This window comes from Carlito syrichta, unplaced genomic scaffold, assembly GCF_000164805.1.
Source record: "Carlito syrichta isolate Samal-C Ts95f unplaced genomic scaffold, Tarsius_syrichta-2.0.1 Scaffold311780, whole genome shotgun sequence".
In the NCBI taxonomy this organism is placed as follows: Eukaryota; Metazoa; Chordata; class Mammalia; order Primates; family Tarsiidae; genus Carlito; species Carlito syrichta.
The window spans coordinates 618416-630918 of NW_007255876.1; the positions used below are offsets into that span (position 1 = coordinate 618416).

Here is a 12503-nt window from a genome sequence, read left to right on the forward strand (position 1 = left end):
CTCCAGTCTGGGTGACAGAGTGAGACTCCAACTCAAAAAAAAAAAAAAAAATTTTCTCCTGTGTTTTCTTTTAAAAGTTTCATAATTTACAGTCTTCTCTGGCTCATTTCTGGTTTTACACTTAGGTCCATTTTGAGTTAATGGCTCTATTTCTGAATTTCTGTCCTCTTCTTTTGATCTGTATGTGGCACTGTCTTGATTACTGTAGCTGTATAATAAGTCTTGAAATTATGTAGTGTAAGTCCTCCAACTTTGTTTTTTTGGATTGTTTTGACTGTTTTAGGTTCTTAGCATTTGCATACCAATTTTAGAGTCAGTTTGTGAATTTCTACAAAAAAAGACCAACTCAGATTTTGATTGGGATTCTGTTGACTACAGATCAATTTAGGGAAAACTGACATCTTAAAAATACTGTGCCTTCCAATACAAGAATATTTATATATCTCTTTATTAAGGTCTTATTTAATTTCTCTTGGCAGTGTTTTGGAGTTCTCAGAAAGTTGGGGACCAAACTTTACCTATAGGATGTCTACTTGTATACCTAATCTTTTGTATACATTTCTGAAGTGTATACAAAAGTATAGAAAAGAGGAAGTATACAAAAGTATACGTTTATTGTCAAATTTTTCCTTTTTGGTGCTGTTTTTACATTTCAGTTTCTATTTCTTATTACTAGTGCATAGAAATACGATTCATTTTGTATATTGACCTTTTATCCTACAATTTTGCTTCGCCCACTTATTAGTTCCTGTAGCTTTTTTGTAGATTCCATAGGATTTTTCACATAGACAAACATATCGTCTATAAATACAGTTTATTTCTTCCTTTCTAATCTGTATGCCTTTTGTTTCTTTTTCCTGTCTTACGGCACTTACTAGGATTTCCAGCACAGTGTTGGTTAGAATTGATGAGAGTGGGCGTTCTTGTCTCCTTCCTGATCTTAAAGGGAAAACATTGTCTTTCACCACTAAATATGATGTTAGCTGTACGTTTTTTATAGCTGTGTTTTGTCATCCAGCCTTGTGACTTTAAATATCATTTATATGTTTACCACTCTAATGTGTGTGTTCAATCCAGACCTTTCTACTGACATCTATGCTTGTATTTATTTATCCACGGTCTTACTTGGTATCTCTACTTAGATTTCTGTAAGGTATCTCAAACCTAACATGTCTGAAACTAAACTTCAAATTCTCTCTATACCTTCAGCTTGCTTGTCTCACAGTGTTTCTTATCTCAATAAATGGCAACTCCATCCTTCCAGTTCTGCAGGTCAAAACCTTGGATTCACTCTTCCTCTTTTTTCCTCTGTGTAATATGTCGGCAATCTTGTTTCATCTGTTTTCATAAAAATTGTGACTCCTAAGATCTAAGCCATCTTCACTTGTAGCCTTGATTATTCCTTCTGACCTATCTCCCTGAAAGTCTATTTTAAGGATAGCAGCCAGTGTAATCCTTTTAAAACTAAAATATTTTTTAAGTAATATAGTTTTAGGAGTCAGAAACGGTGAATTATTTTACTGATAAAGAGATGATTAAGAGAAATATATCCTAGAGTTTCTGAAGGATAAACCCAGCCTATTTGAGTACTTACTCAGTACTGGAAAACATTTCTGCTTTTGGTTTCTTCTTTTTTCTCTTTTCTCTAACAATAATTAGATGGGATTATCACTGTCTCTCTTAGATTGCTTTGCTTTTCCTATCACCTGCTGTTTTTTGGCTTCCCCCCCCCCCCATTTCTACACTATACTAATATTAAAATCTCACATTTAAAGAATAAGTTTTAGCCGGGCTCAGTGGCTCAACCTGTAATCTTGCACCTTTAGGAGGCTGAGGTGAGTGGATTGCCTGAGTGGATTGCCAGGCGGGTTCGAGACCTGCCTGGGCAGCGAGCCCTCATCTCTACAATAAATCAAAAAATTAGCTGGGTGTGGTAGCGCGTGCCTGTAATTCCGGCTACTTGGAAGGCTGAGGCAGAAGGATCGCCGGAGCCCAGCAGGCGAGGCTGCGGTGGCCGGGAGCGTCCACTGCACTCCAGTCTGGGCGACAGAGTGAGACTCCAACTCAAAAAAAAAAAAGAATAAGTTTTTGAGGGATAATAGGTTTGATCTTGACTGCCAGCTCCAGTGGCTTATAGTCACTTACTAGAGTAATGTGTGGTAAAGGATTCTGATGCTCAGCTGGTGCTATGATCAGATAGCTGTGTCTGGTATTGGTGAGTCAATAGAAAATGATATATTTGCCATCTCTAGATTGAGGTTACAGTATTGGTAGATCTGAATTGATAATTTGCCTTAGCAATTGTTGCTTCTATTTTAGTGATCCTTTACATTTTAATGAGAAAGTATGTTGAAACTACACATAGTGTACTCCAAGGACTTTTAAGCATTAAGGACCAATGTAAAATCTTTTAAAGAATACATGAGAAAAATGAGACATTAAATGTCAAATTCTTATTTTATTGCTAAATAGTTTTATAGGATAGATTGTTTCATATATTTATATATATGAAAAAGATCTGGAGGATTCTGAAGATGATGGATTTATTTTGGAATTAAATTATCTTAATAGTTCAACAATCAGCAAGGACTGTATGTTTGATCATGTTTCTGAGGGGCAAGAGATGTGAGATATAACTTATACAATGGCATTTACAGTGCAGTTTAAATACAATAAATGAATAGAACATAATATTACATACAATTTATATATATATAAAATACAGTTCATGCCTTGAATTTATAGAGTCCTGTGAGTTTGGGCAAGAGTGTACAAAAAGTGTTACCATTACCACATTCAAGATAGAATATTTCTATCACCCCAAAATGGTTTTGTTACGCCCTAATAGAAGTTTAACCTTAAAATGTTCTTGAGGCCAGGCTCAGTGGCTCAGCCTGTAGTCCCAGCACTTTGGGAGACTGAGGCGAGTGGATTGCCTGAGCCCACAGGTTCAAGACCCGCCCAGGCAAGTTGGCGAGACCTCATCTCTACAATAAATCAAAAATTAGCTGGACATGGTAGTGCACACCTGTAGTTCCTGCTACTTGGAAGGCTGAGGCAGAAGGATCGCCAGAGCCAGCAGGTGGAGGCTGTGGAGGCCAGGAGCGTGCCTCTGTACTCCAGTCTGGGCAACAGAGTGAGACTCCAACTCAAAAAAAAATGTTCTTCATAAAATATAAATATTTTAATGTACGTTTTCAAGTGTCATATTGAAATATTTAACAAATAAAAATGTATTTAAATGAACTTGAAAGTTGTTTGTGGGGACCAAAGGGAGGCCCAAACTTTACCTATACTATGTCTACTTGTATACCTAATCCTGAATTGTATCCCACGTCTTTAAAATAATATATATGTATGAAAAAAAAAGTTGTTTGAAGGTTATCACTTAACATCATAATTGTCTTATTGCTACCAGCTACTCTGTTGAATTGTTTCAGTACCAGGGAAATTATCATTTCTGTTTAACTCTTTAATGAAAGGATACTTTAACATACCATTGTTGAAGTTCTTTATCTTTGAATATTACAGAAGAAAATTCCACAAGACAGAGTGAGGATTTGGGAAGCCAATTTACAGAAATTTTCATTAAGCAGCAAGAAAATGTCACTCTGCTGTTATCTTTATTGGAGGTAAATAGGGAACCTTGATATATTTGTCATCTAATAAGCTGCTTTTGTTGCCTTTGGATATAATTGAGGAAGCAGCATGTATATACTTTTAAAGGTAGTGACATTTATTTTAACATAGCTAGAAGAGTCATATGTATGTTTCAAGAAATATATACTACTTTAACATACTTCTGTTTATTTTTGTTTTTTCAAAACACGGTTTTATCCCATCAGTAGCAATGTATTCTTTTAATCAATTTTTATGAACTCTGTTTTCTTTTTATTGCTTTTTATTTCTCAAGTTACTTTTTAAATGTTTGCTCAACTTTCATTTTTTAGTTGCAGTTTCTGATACCGCTGTTAATTGAAAAGAATATTTTTCGTGAAAATGTGAATCATAGATGCTATTTTACATTCTTGTATTGCAGGAGTTTGATTTCCATGTCCGCTGGCCTGGTGTGAAACTTCTTACTTCTCTTTTAAAACAGCTAGGGCCTCAGGTGCAGCAGATTATTTTAGTCAGTCCTATGGGTAAGTGATTTATCTCCTGTACGTCATTTTGATTTAAACATGAGGATTCTTTTCTAGAGAAGGGGACTGAAAGGGTGTGTTAATACATTGTCAGTACTTTGAATCATTGTTTGTATTTTGGTCTGTTAGCATTTTTCACATGATTGTATGTTCTAGGTGTTTCAAGATTGATGGACTTATTAGCAGATTCCAGGGAAGTTATACGTAATGATGTAAGTTAAATTTGATAAAGAAATCTAAGAATGTGCATCTTTTTTTTTTCTCTTTGCAAATAAAATCTTTGTTGATTAGTATTGTGAGTTATAAGATGTTAGATTTTAGGCCGGGCTCGGTGGCTCAGCCTGTAATTCCAGCGCTTTGGGAGGCTGAGGTGAGTGGATTGCCTGAGCCTACGGGTTCGAGACCCGCCTAGGCAGCGAGACTTCATCTCACTAAATCAAAAAATCAGCCGGGCGGTAGCGTGCATCTGTAATTCCGGCTACTCGGAAGGCTGAGGCGGAAGGATCGCCGGAGCCTAGCAGGTCGAGCCCAGTGGCCACTGCACTCCAGTCTGGGCGACAGAGTGAGACTCCAACTCAAAAAAACAACAACAAAAAAGAAGTTAGATTTGGAAATTGGGGTAATGACCTTTTTAAGTTATAGACAAGACCACATTATTTCTTGTTTCCTGACTGTCCAGTATTATGGGTCAGATGAACCATTTTGCTACTCAAATTTATTTTTTTCATAAGTTTAGAATTTCTTTTAGTGTCTGCTAAAATATTGTATTTTGCACCAATGTCCTTTTACTCCCAAAGAGTAGAAGAATATCCCCAGACATGGAACTTTGTGAACCCTGACAAGCACTGCATTTAGAGTAGCTGCCTTTATTTGACTGAGCATGTATTACTAAGGATTTTCCTTGGTGATTTTTCACTCTGGGGCGTGATGTGCTCTGGAGTCATTTTCCATTCTGATTTATTTAAATATTTTCAATATTTTGTGTTGATGACATATCATTTTGTTGCTTCAGCATTTTATTGTATTGTTGTCTACAACTTGATCAAAACTTTGTAATACTTTAGATAGCAACTGGAAACATCTCTTTATTTTTACTTTTATTTATTTATAATTTTGATTCAGGCTCTCGTTCTGTCGTCCAGGGGCTGGAATGCCATGGCACAATCACTGCTCACAGCAGCCTTGATCTTCTGTGATGCTCCTGCCTCAGCCTCCTGAGTAGCTGGAACTGCAGGCAATGTGCCACCACGCCTGGCTAATTTTTTGCTGTTATTGTAGAGATGAGGTCTCGATATGTTATCTAGGCTAGTCTGAAACTCCTGAGCTCAAGTGATCCTCCTGTCTCCTTACAAAGTGCTAGGATTACAGGCATGAGCCATGGTGCCCAGCCTTCTCTCTGTATCTCTATTAATATCATTACTATGTATTTTCATTTTCAGATACAAAATTTCTCTCTTTAATAACTGCCTTGTCGTCTTAAGTCTACTGTTTTCTTTTAACTCTTTACCCTTTTATTCCTATGTCTAAACTTTTCCTCAATTTTTATTTGAGACAGATAAAATGATTGCTTGTGTCAGTTTTCGTTAGTTTTATGATTAGGGATTTAGTTCTGTTTTTGTGTAATATCTAGATTCTTGGTTTATTATTGATTTCAATAAACCTATTCAAGAGGATAAGAGAAAAAGAAACTAACTGTACTGAGAACATAAAAGCTAATAGGTTCTATGGAAGTTATTTTATCTCTTTTAGTCTTTATAAAAATCCTGAAAAAGATATTGTCCTTGTTTTACATACGAGTATACTGAATTTATGTAATTTGCTTAGAGTTGTACAACTAGTAAGTAGGGCAACCAGTTTTTAAGCCCACTTATTTAACTTCCCTTTGTTAGCAGTGAGTCTCAGGTTGGCAACATTAAGTGGGGGGATTTGACATCTAAAAATAGCCACGTTAGCCTTTTCTCTTATCTTAATGTTGAAACTTGGCAGTTAGGAAAATGAGTAGAACAAGCCCAGCAAGGCTGTGGGTATTTGTTGTCATATGTGAAGACTTGTGTGCACAGTACTGACAGCCACAGCTCATTTGCCTCTGCGGGACTTTTGAACTACCTATTTGCTGTTCCTCTTCCTTGGAAGTATTATCTGTGCTTTTTGTCACAAAATGTTTGCTGTCTCTTTGACCATCATGGTATTGTTGGACACTTGGGGGCTTATAATATTTGACACTAAAATAAACAAAAATGGGTAGCAGTGAGTTTTTCTTAAGTGACAAAGAAGTTTTAAAATATATAAGTTAAATCCAGTTTAACAAGAGCTGAGAAGAAAACTAGTGTGAATTGTCTTGTGCTGTACATGTCATTCACAAGGCATGGTTTTTCTGTTGACTTAGAAGCAAGTTTTGTGAATTTGGGGGCCAGATATTTGTAGGAATTTCAGAACTTTCTCTGCTGGAATGTTGTAGTGTTTGTTGATTTATATTATTGAATGACAGCTTTTCCATTATTGCTGTTATGAAGCACGAGGAGTGGCATTCCTGAGACAGATATAATCAAACACAACTGTCTTATCCTGTAATGAAAACTATGTAGTGATTGAGGACTGTGATGGATTGTTGTATATCTATATTGTACAGTGAAAGAGGACTGACTTAGGAGTTGTTAAGCATGGGTTCTAGTCAAGGCTCTGTCCCTTGGAGACTTAATAACCTTAGGGATGCAAATTGATTAACTTTTCTGTTCCTGTTTTCCCTGTATATAAAGTAAGTAGTTGGGCTTATGAAATTCCTGCCAGTTCTGAAATTTTGTGATTTTTGTAAAAGTAATTTTGAAATGTCTTAATGTTTTACTCCACTAAATATTCTTTTTCTTCTCTATAAGGGTGTCTTACTACTACAGGCACTAACAAGAAGCAATGGAGCGATCCAGAAGATTGTTGCTTTTGAAAATGCTTTTGAGAGACTACTGGACATTATTACAGAGGAGGGAAACAGTGATGGAGGTATATTTCACAGAAGTTATTTGAAGAGATTGCTTTCATACTCACTTGTTAGGGTTTAGGGAACACAATTGGTGAGATAAGTGAAGACTCATACCTTGTACTTTTTTTTTCTTTCACTAGAGCGTATTGAGTATGGATTTTTTTTTTATGTATCCTGTTTGAAGTTTGTTAGGTTTCTGCAGTCTAGGTTGGTATCTTTCATCATTTCTGGAAAATCCCAGCTGCATATTTTCTCCTTTTCTGAAGGTATAGATTAGTATGCAGCTCCTTTTGCAGATGTGGTGATAGGGAATTGAGTTGAAGGCAGAGTCATGCTGAGAGTAAAGTGGGGGACACTAATAAGAACTAACGGAGAAGACTAGTAGTCTTTTGGAGAATAGGATGACTGCTTCACTACTGTAATCAGGAAGACTTCCAGTCAGCATAAGGGCCGCATTAGATGTTCACCATGATCTTATAGCAGTACGGACTGCATGAGTATATAATTTATTTTCCTTCTAGTAATACTTAGCCACCTAGGTGCAGATATAGAAAAAATGTCATGCAGTTCTTCACAGGGTTAGTTCTTTCCCAGGAAGGTGCTATGAACAGACAGTGAGGCAAGAGAACCTAGCATATTATCTAAAGAGTGGATTACATGAAGATCCTTGTAATCTAAGCTAGACAGACAAGGAAGTAAAGACAGGAGTTTCTAAAAAGGGAGAAAGGTTTGGTTGATGGACTGAGAATCTCAGGGAAGCCATAGATCAGATATGTTGAGAATACTTGAGCCACAAAGATGGGAGGTTTTTGTAAAAAGGTGAGAATTGTCACTCAAGATGAGACTAAGGAACTGAGAGCTCTCTGTGTTAGATGAGTGGTTGTTGATGTTAAATTCAAAAGTGACAGCAGAACTTAGAAGAGAAGACTTTGAGCAAGGTGCCAATGATGTTTTTAGTAAACAAAGAGGTGTGACCATGAATGTGTTACATAACTGTGGAGAGGAGTGGCAAAAGAGGCACAGCCACATAGCCAGAGCCTCCAGGGAGCAGTTTTTTATATAAAATGGGTAGAGGAACTATGGTCTCTGGAACAATCATAGATTGGTTATATCAGGAATTCTTTTTTTTTTTTAACATTTTATTTTATTTTATTTTATTTATTTTTTTGTGTTGGAGTCTCACTCTGTCGACCAGACTGGAGTGCAGTGGTCGCTCCCGGCCACCGCAGCCTTTACCTGCTGGGCTCTGGCGATCCTTCCACCTCAGCCTTCCAAGTAGCTGGAACTACAGGCACGCACTACCACGTCCGGCTGGTTTTTTGATTTATTGTAGAGATGAGGTCTCGCCAAGTTACCCAGGCAGGTCTTGAACCCGCGGGCTCAGGCAGTCCACTCATCTCAGCTTCCCAAAGCACAGGATTACAGGCTAAGCCACCGAGCCCAGCTATATCAGGAATTCTTAAAAAGTATGTAAAATGTGTACCTTAAACATTTTATTTTTAAGTTAAATATAATAAAATAAAAGTGCATGTTTATGTACTACTCTTTTGAATTAGGACCAAAACTTTTTCTTTGTTTTTTGGTCTGGTGGTTAGATTTTTTCATCAGCTTCCTTGCATATATCGTACCTATAATGCATCATGTAGGATTTACATTTTGATTTCTTTAAAATAGGATACAGGATTTTTCTGGGTTTTTACAATTACTTTTCTATCTTTTAGAATTGTGTTATGCATACCTAACAGCAGAATTTTGAATTTTACCAAAGACTTGGATTTAGTTTTTATAAAAACAACTGTTTTCACACTTATATTTTGGGAGTTTAAATCATATTTGGTTAATAATCAGTGTACATAGCATGGTATTTTTGTGAATAAAACAGTTGTTTCTTAGATACAATACTATGATCTGTGAAAGAAAAAAAATTGATAAATGAACTTCATTAAAATTGAAAACTTGTTCCCTGCAAAGTACTCTGTTAAGTGAATAAAAAGACAGTCTACAGACAGAGAAAAAATTCTTTGTAAAACACACATCTGAAAAATGATTTGTATCCAAGAAATACTAACAGCTCTTAAAATGTAGCAATGAAAGAACAACAGCAATGGGCAAAAAATCAGAATAGACATCTCACTAAAGAAGATATTCAGATAGCAAATAAGCATATGAAAAGATGCTCAACATCATATGTCATTAGGGAACTGCAAATTAAAACAATGAGATATCACAACACACTTATTAGAATGAGGAAAATCAAAAAACATAATACAAAATGATGTTACACATGGAATGCATCAGAAACTCATTCATTGTTGGTGGGAATACAAAATGGGACAACTACTTTAGAAAACAGTTTGGCAGTTTCTTACAAAGCTAAACATAATCTTACCATACAATCCAACAATCATGTTTCTTGGTACTTACCCAAATTAGTTTAAGACTTATATTCAAACAAAAACCTGCACATGAATTTTTGCAATAACTTTATTCATGATTACAACATGGAAGCAACCAAGATGTCCTTCAATAGTTGAATGGATAAGCAAACTATAGTACATTCGTGCAATGAAATATTATTTAGCAATAAAAAGAGTTATCAAACTATGAAAAGATATGAAGGAACCTTAAATGCGTATTGCTAAGTGAAATAAGCCAGTCTGAAAGGGCTACATAATTTATGATTCCAACTACAGTTGACCCTTGAACAATGGCAGGATTAGGGGTGCCAACCCCCAGCACAATGGAAAATCCATGTATAACTTTTGACTTCTCAAACACTTAGTTACTAATAACCTATGTTGACCAAAAACCTTACCAATAACACTTACTTTGTATGTTATTTGTATTATATACTGTATTTTAAAAATTTTTATTTTAAAGATGTAGGATACAGTTCAGAGTTAGGTATACAAATGGTCATTGTACATGTATACTGTATTCTTTTGTTTTTTGAGTTGGAGTCTCACTCCGTCGCCCAGGCTAGAGTGCAGTGGCATGCTCACGGCCCTCTCAGCGTCAAATCCTTCTGCCTCATCGTTCCAAGTAGCCGGAACTGCAGGCGCTCACTACCCCGCCCAGCTAATTTTTTTTTTTTTTTTAGTTATTGTAGAGATGAGGTCTTGCCAAGTTGCCAAGGCTGTTCTCAAACCCATGGGCTCAGGCAATCCTCTCATCTCAGCCTCCCAAAGTGCTGGAATTCCAGGCTTGAACCACCGTGCCCAGCCATATACTGTATTCTTAAAGTAAGCTAGAGAAAGGAAAATGTTGTTTAGAAAATTATAAGGAAGAGAAAATATATTTTCTTTTCATTAAGAAGTGTATCATCATAAAGGTCTTCATCCTTGCTATCTTCATGTTGAACAGGCTGAGGAGAAGGAGGAAGAGGAAGGGTTGGTCTTGCTGTCTCGGGGGTGACAGAGAAGGAAGAAAATTTGTGTATAAGTGCACCCCTGTAGTTTAAATCTGTGTTGTTCAGTGTCAACTGTATTTGGCATGCTGGAAAATCACACTATATAAATAGTAAAGTTTAGATCAGTGGTTGCCAGAGATTCCAGGGTAGAGGAAGGAAGGGATGAATAGGTGAAGCACAGGGTATTTTTAGTCTAGGAAACTATTCTGTATGATGCTATAATGGTGGGTGCATGTGATTTTATGTTTGTCAAAACCCATAGAACATTACAGCATGAAGAGCAAACTGTAAGCTGTAGACTTTAATAATGTGAATCAATTTATTCATGAACTGTAAGAAATGTACCACGGTAATGCAAGATATTAATGAGGACACAAGGAGAGTACAAGCTTACCTCGTTTTATTGCATTTCATAGATACTGTGTTTTTCACAGATTGAAGGTTTGTGGCAACCCTGTATTGAATAGGTATATTGGCATCATATTGCAGTCATTCTTGGAATATTTTAAACTTTCCATTATTATATCTTGGTATGGTGATCTGTATAAATGATCTTTAATGTTATTATTGTAATTCTTCTGGAGTACCATGAATGGCACCCATATAAGACAAGCAATAAATATGTGTGTTCTGATTGCTCCACTAACTGGCCCTTTCCCCACTCCTCTCCCTCTCCCTCTCCATGGGCCTCCCTATTCCCTGAGACACAACAGTGTTGAAATTAGGGCAATTAATAATCCTGCAATAGCCTCAAAGTGTTCAAGTGAAAAGAAGAGTTGTGTATTTCTTATTTTCCATGAAAAGCTAGAAATGATTAAACTTAGTGAGGCATGTCGGAAGCTGAGATAGGCTAAAAGTCAGGCCTCTTACACCAAATAGTTAGCCAAGTTGTTAATGTGAATGAGAAGTTCTTGAAGGAAATTCTTGAAGTGCTACTCCACTGAACACATGAATCATAAAGCAAAACAGCCTTATTGCTGCTTTGGAGAACGTTTTAGTGGTGTAGATAGAAGATAAATCCAGCCACAACATTTCCTTAAGCCAAACTTGAATCCAGAGCAAAGTCATAGTTCTCTTTGATTCTGTGAATGCTCAGAATGGTGAGAAAGCTGCAGAAGAAAAGTTGAAAACTCACAGAGGTTGACTCATAAGATTTAAGAGACATTCCCCATAACAAAGGTACAAGGTGAAGCAGCAAGTGCTGAATAATGTGACAACAAGCTTATTCAGAAGATCTAGCTAAGATAGTTGATGAAGGTGGCTACACTAAACAGTTTCACTGTTGACAAAACAGCCTTCTATTGGAAAACGTTTCCTTCTAGAACTTCTGTAGCTAGAAAGAAACCAATGCCTGGCTTCAGAGGACAGACTGATTCTTTTGTTAGGGGCTAAAGCAACTATTGTCTTTAAGTTGAAGCCAGTGCTTGTTTACTATTCTGAAAATCCTAGGATTCTGGAGAATTATGCTAAAGTTACTCTGCCTGTGCTCTAAATGGAACAGCAATATCTGGAAGACAACACATCTGTTTACATCATGGTTTATTGATTTTTTTTTTGAGTTGGAGTCTCACTCTGTTGCCCAGACTGGAGTGCAGTGGCTGCTCCCGGCCACCGCAGCCTCGCCTGCTGGGCTCCAGCGATCCTTCCGCCTCAGCCTTCCGAGAAGCCGGAATTACAGTCATGCGCTACCACGCCCGGCTGATTTTTTGATTTATTATAAAGATGAGGTCTCTCTCCCCAGGCAGATCTTGAACCCGGACTCAGGCAATCCACTCACCTCAGCCTCCCAAAGGCGCAGGATTACAGGCTGAGCCACCGAACCCAGCTGTTTATTGAATATTTTAAGCCCATTACTCGGGAAAAAAAAGATTCCTTTTAAAATATTACTTCTAATTCACAGTGAATCTGATCACTCAGAGCTCTGGTTGAAATGTAAAAGGAGATTAGTGTTTTCCTTTTTTTTTTTTTTTTTTTTTTT

General features: G+C 36.8%; 1 protein-coding gene across 2 annotated transcripts in view; it reads left to right on the plus strand.

The window, feature by feature from the left end:
* USO1 (USO1 vesicle transport factor) overlaps window positions 1-12503 on the plus strand; it is a 94288-nt gene that overhangs the window by 48028 nt on the left and 33757 nt on the right. For both annotated transcript variants that reach the window (XM_008069060.2, XM_021718069.1), the window contains 4 exons: window positions 3532-3632; window positions 4040-4142; window positions 4299-4354; window positions 7016-7136. In XM_008069060.2, coding sequence (XP_008067251.1) covers window positions 3532-3632; window positions 4040-4142; window positions 4299-4354; window positions 7016-7136 — 381 coding nt within the window. The remainder of the gene's footprint in view (window positions 1-3531; window positions 3633-4039; window positions 4143-4298; window positions 4355-7015; window positions 7137-12503) is intronic.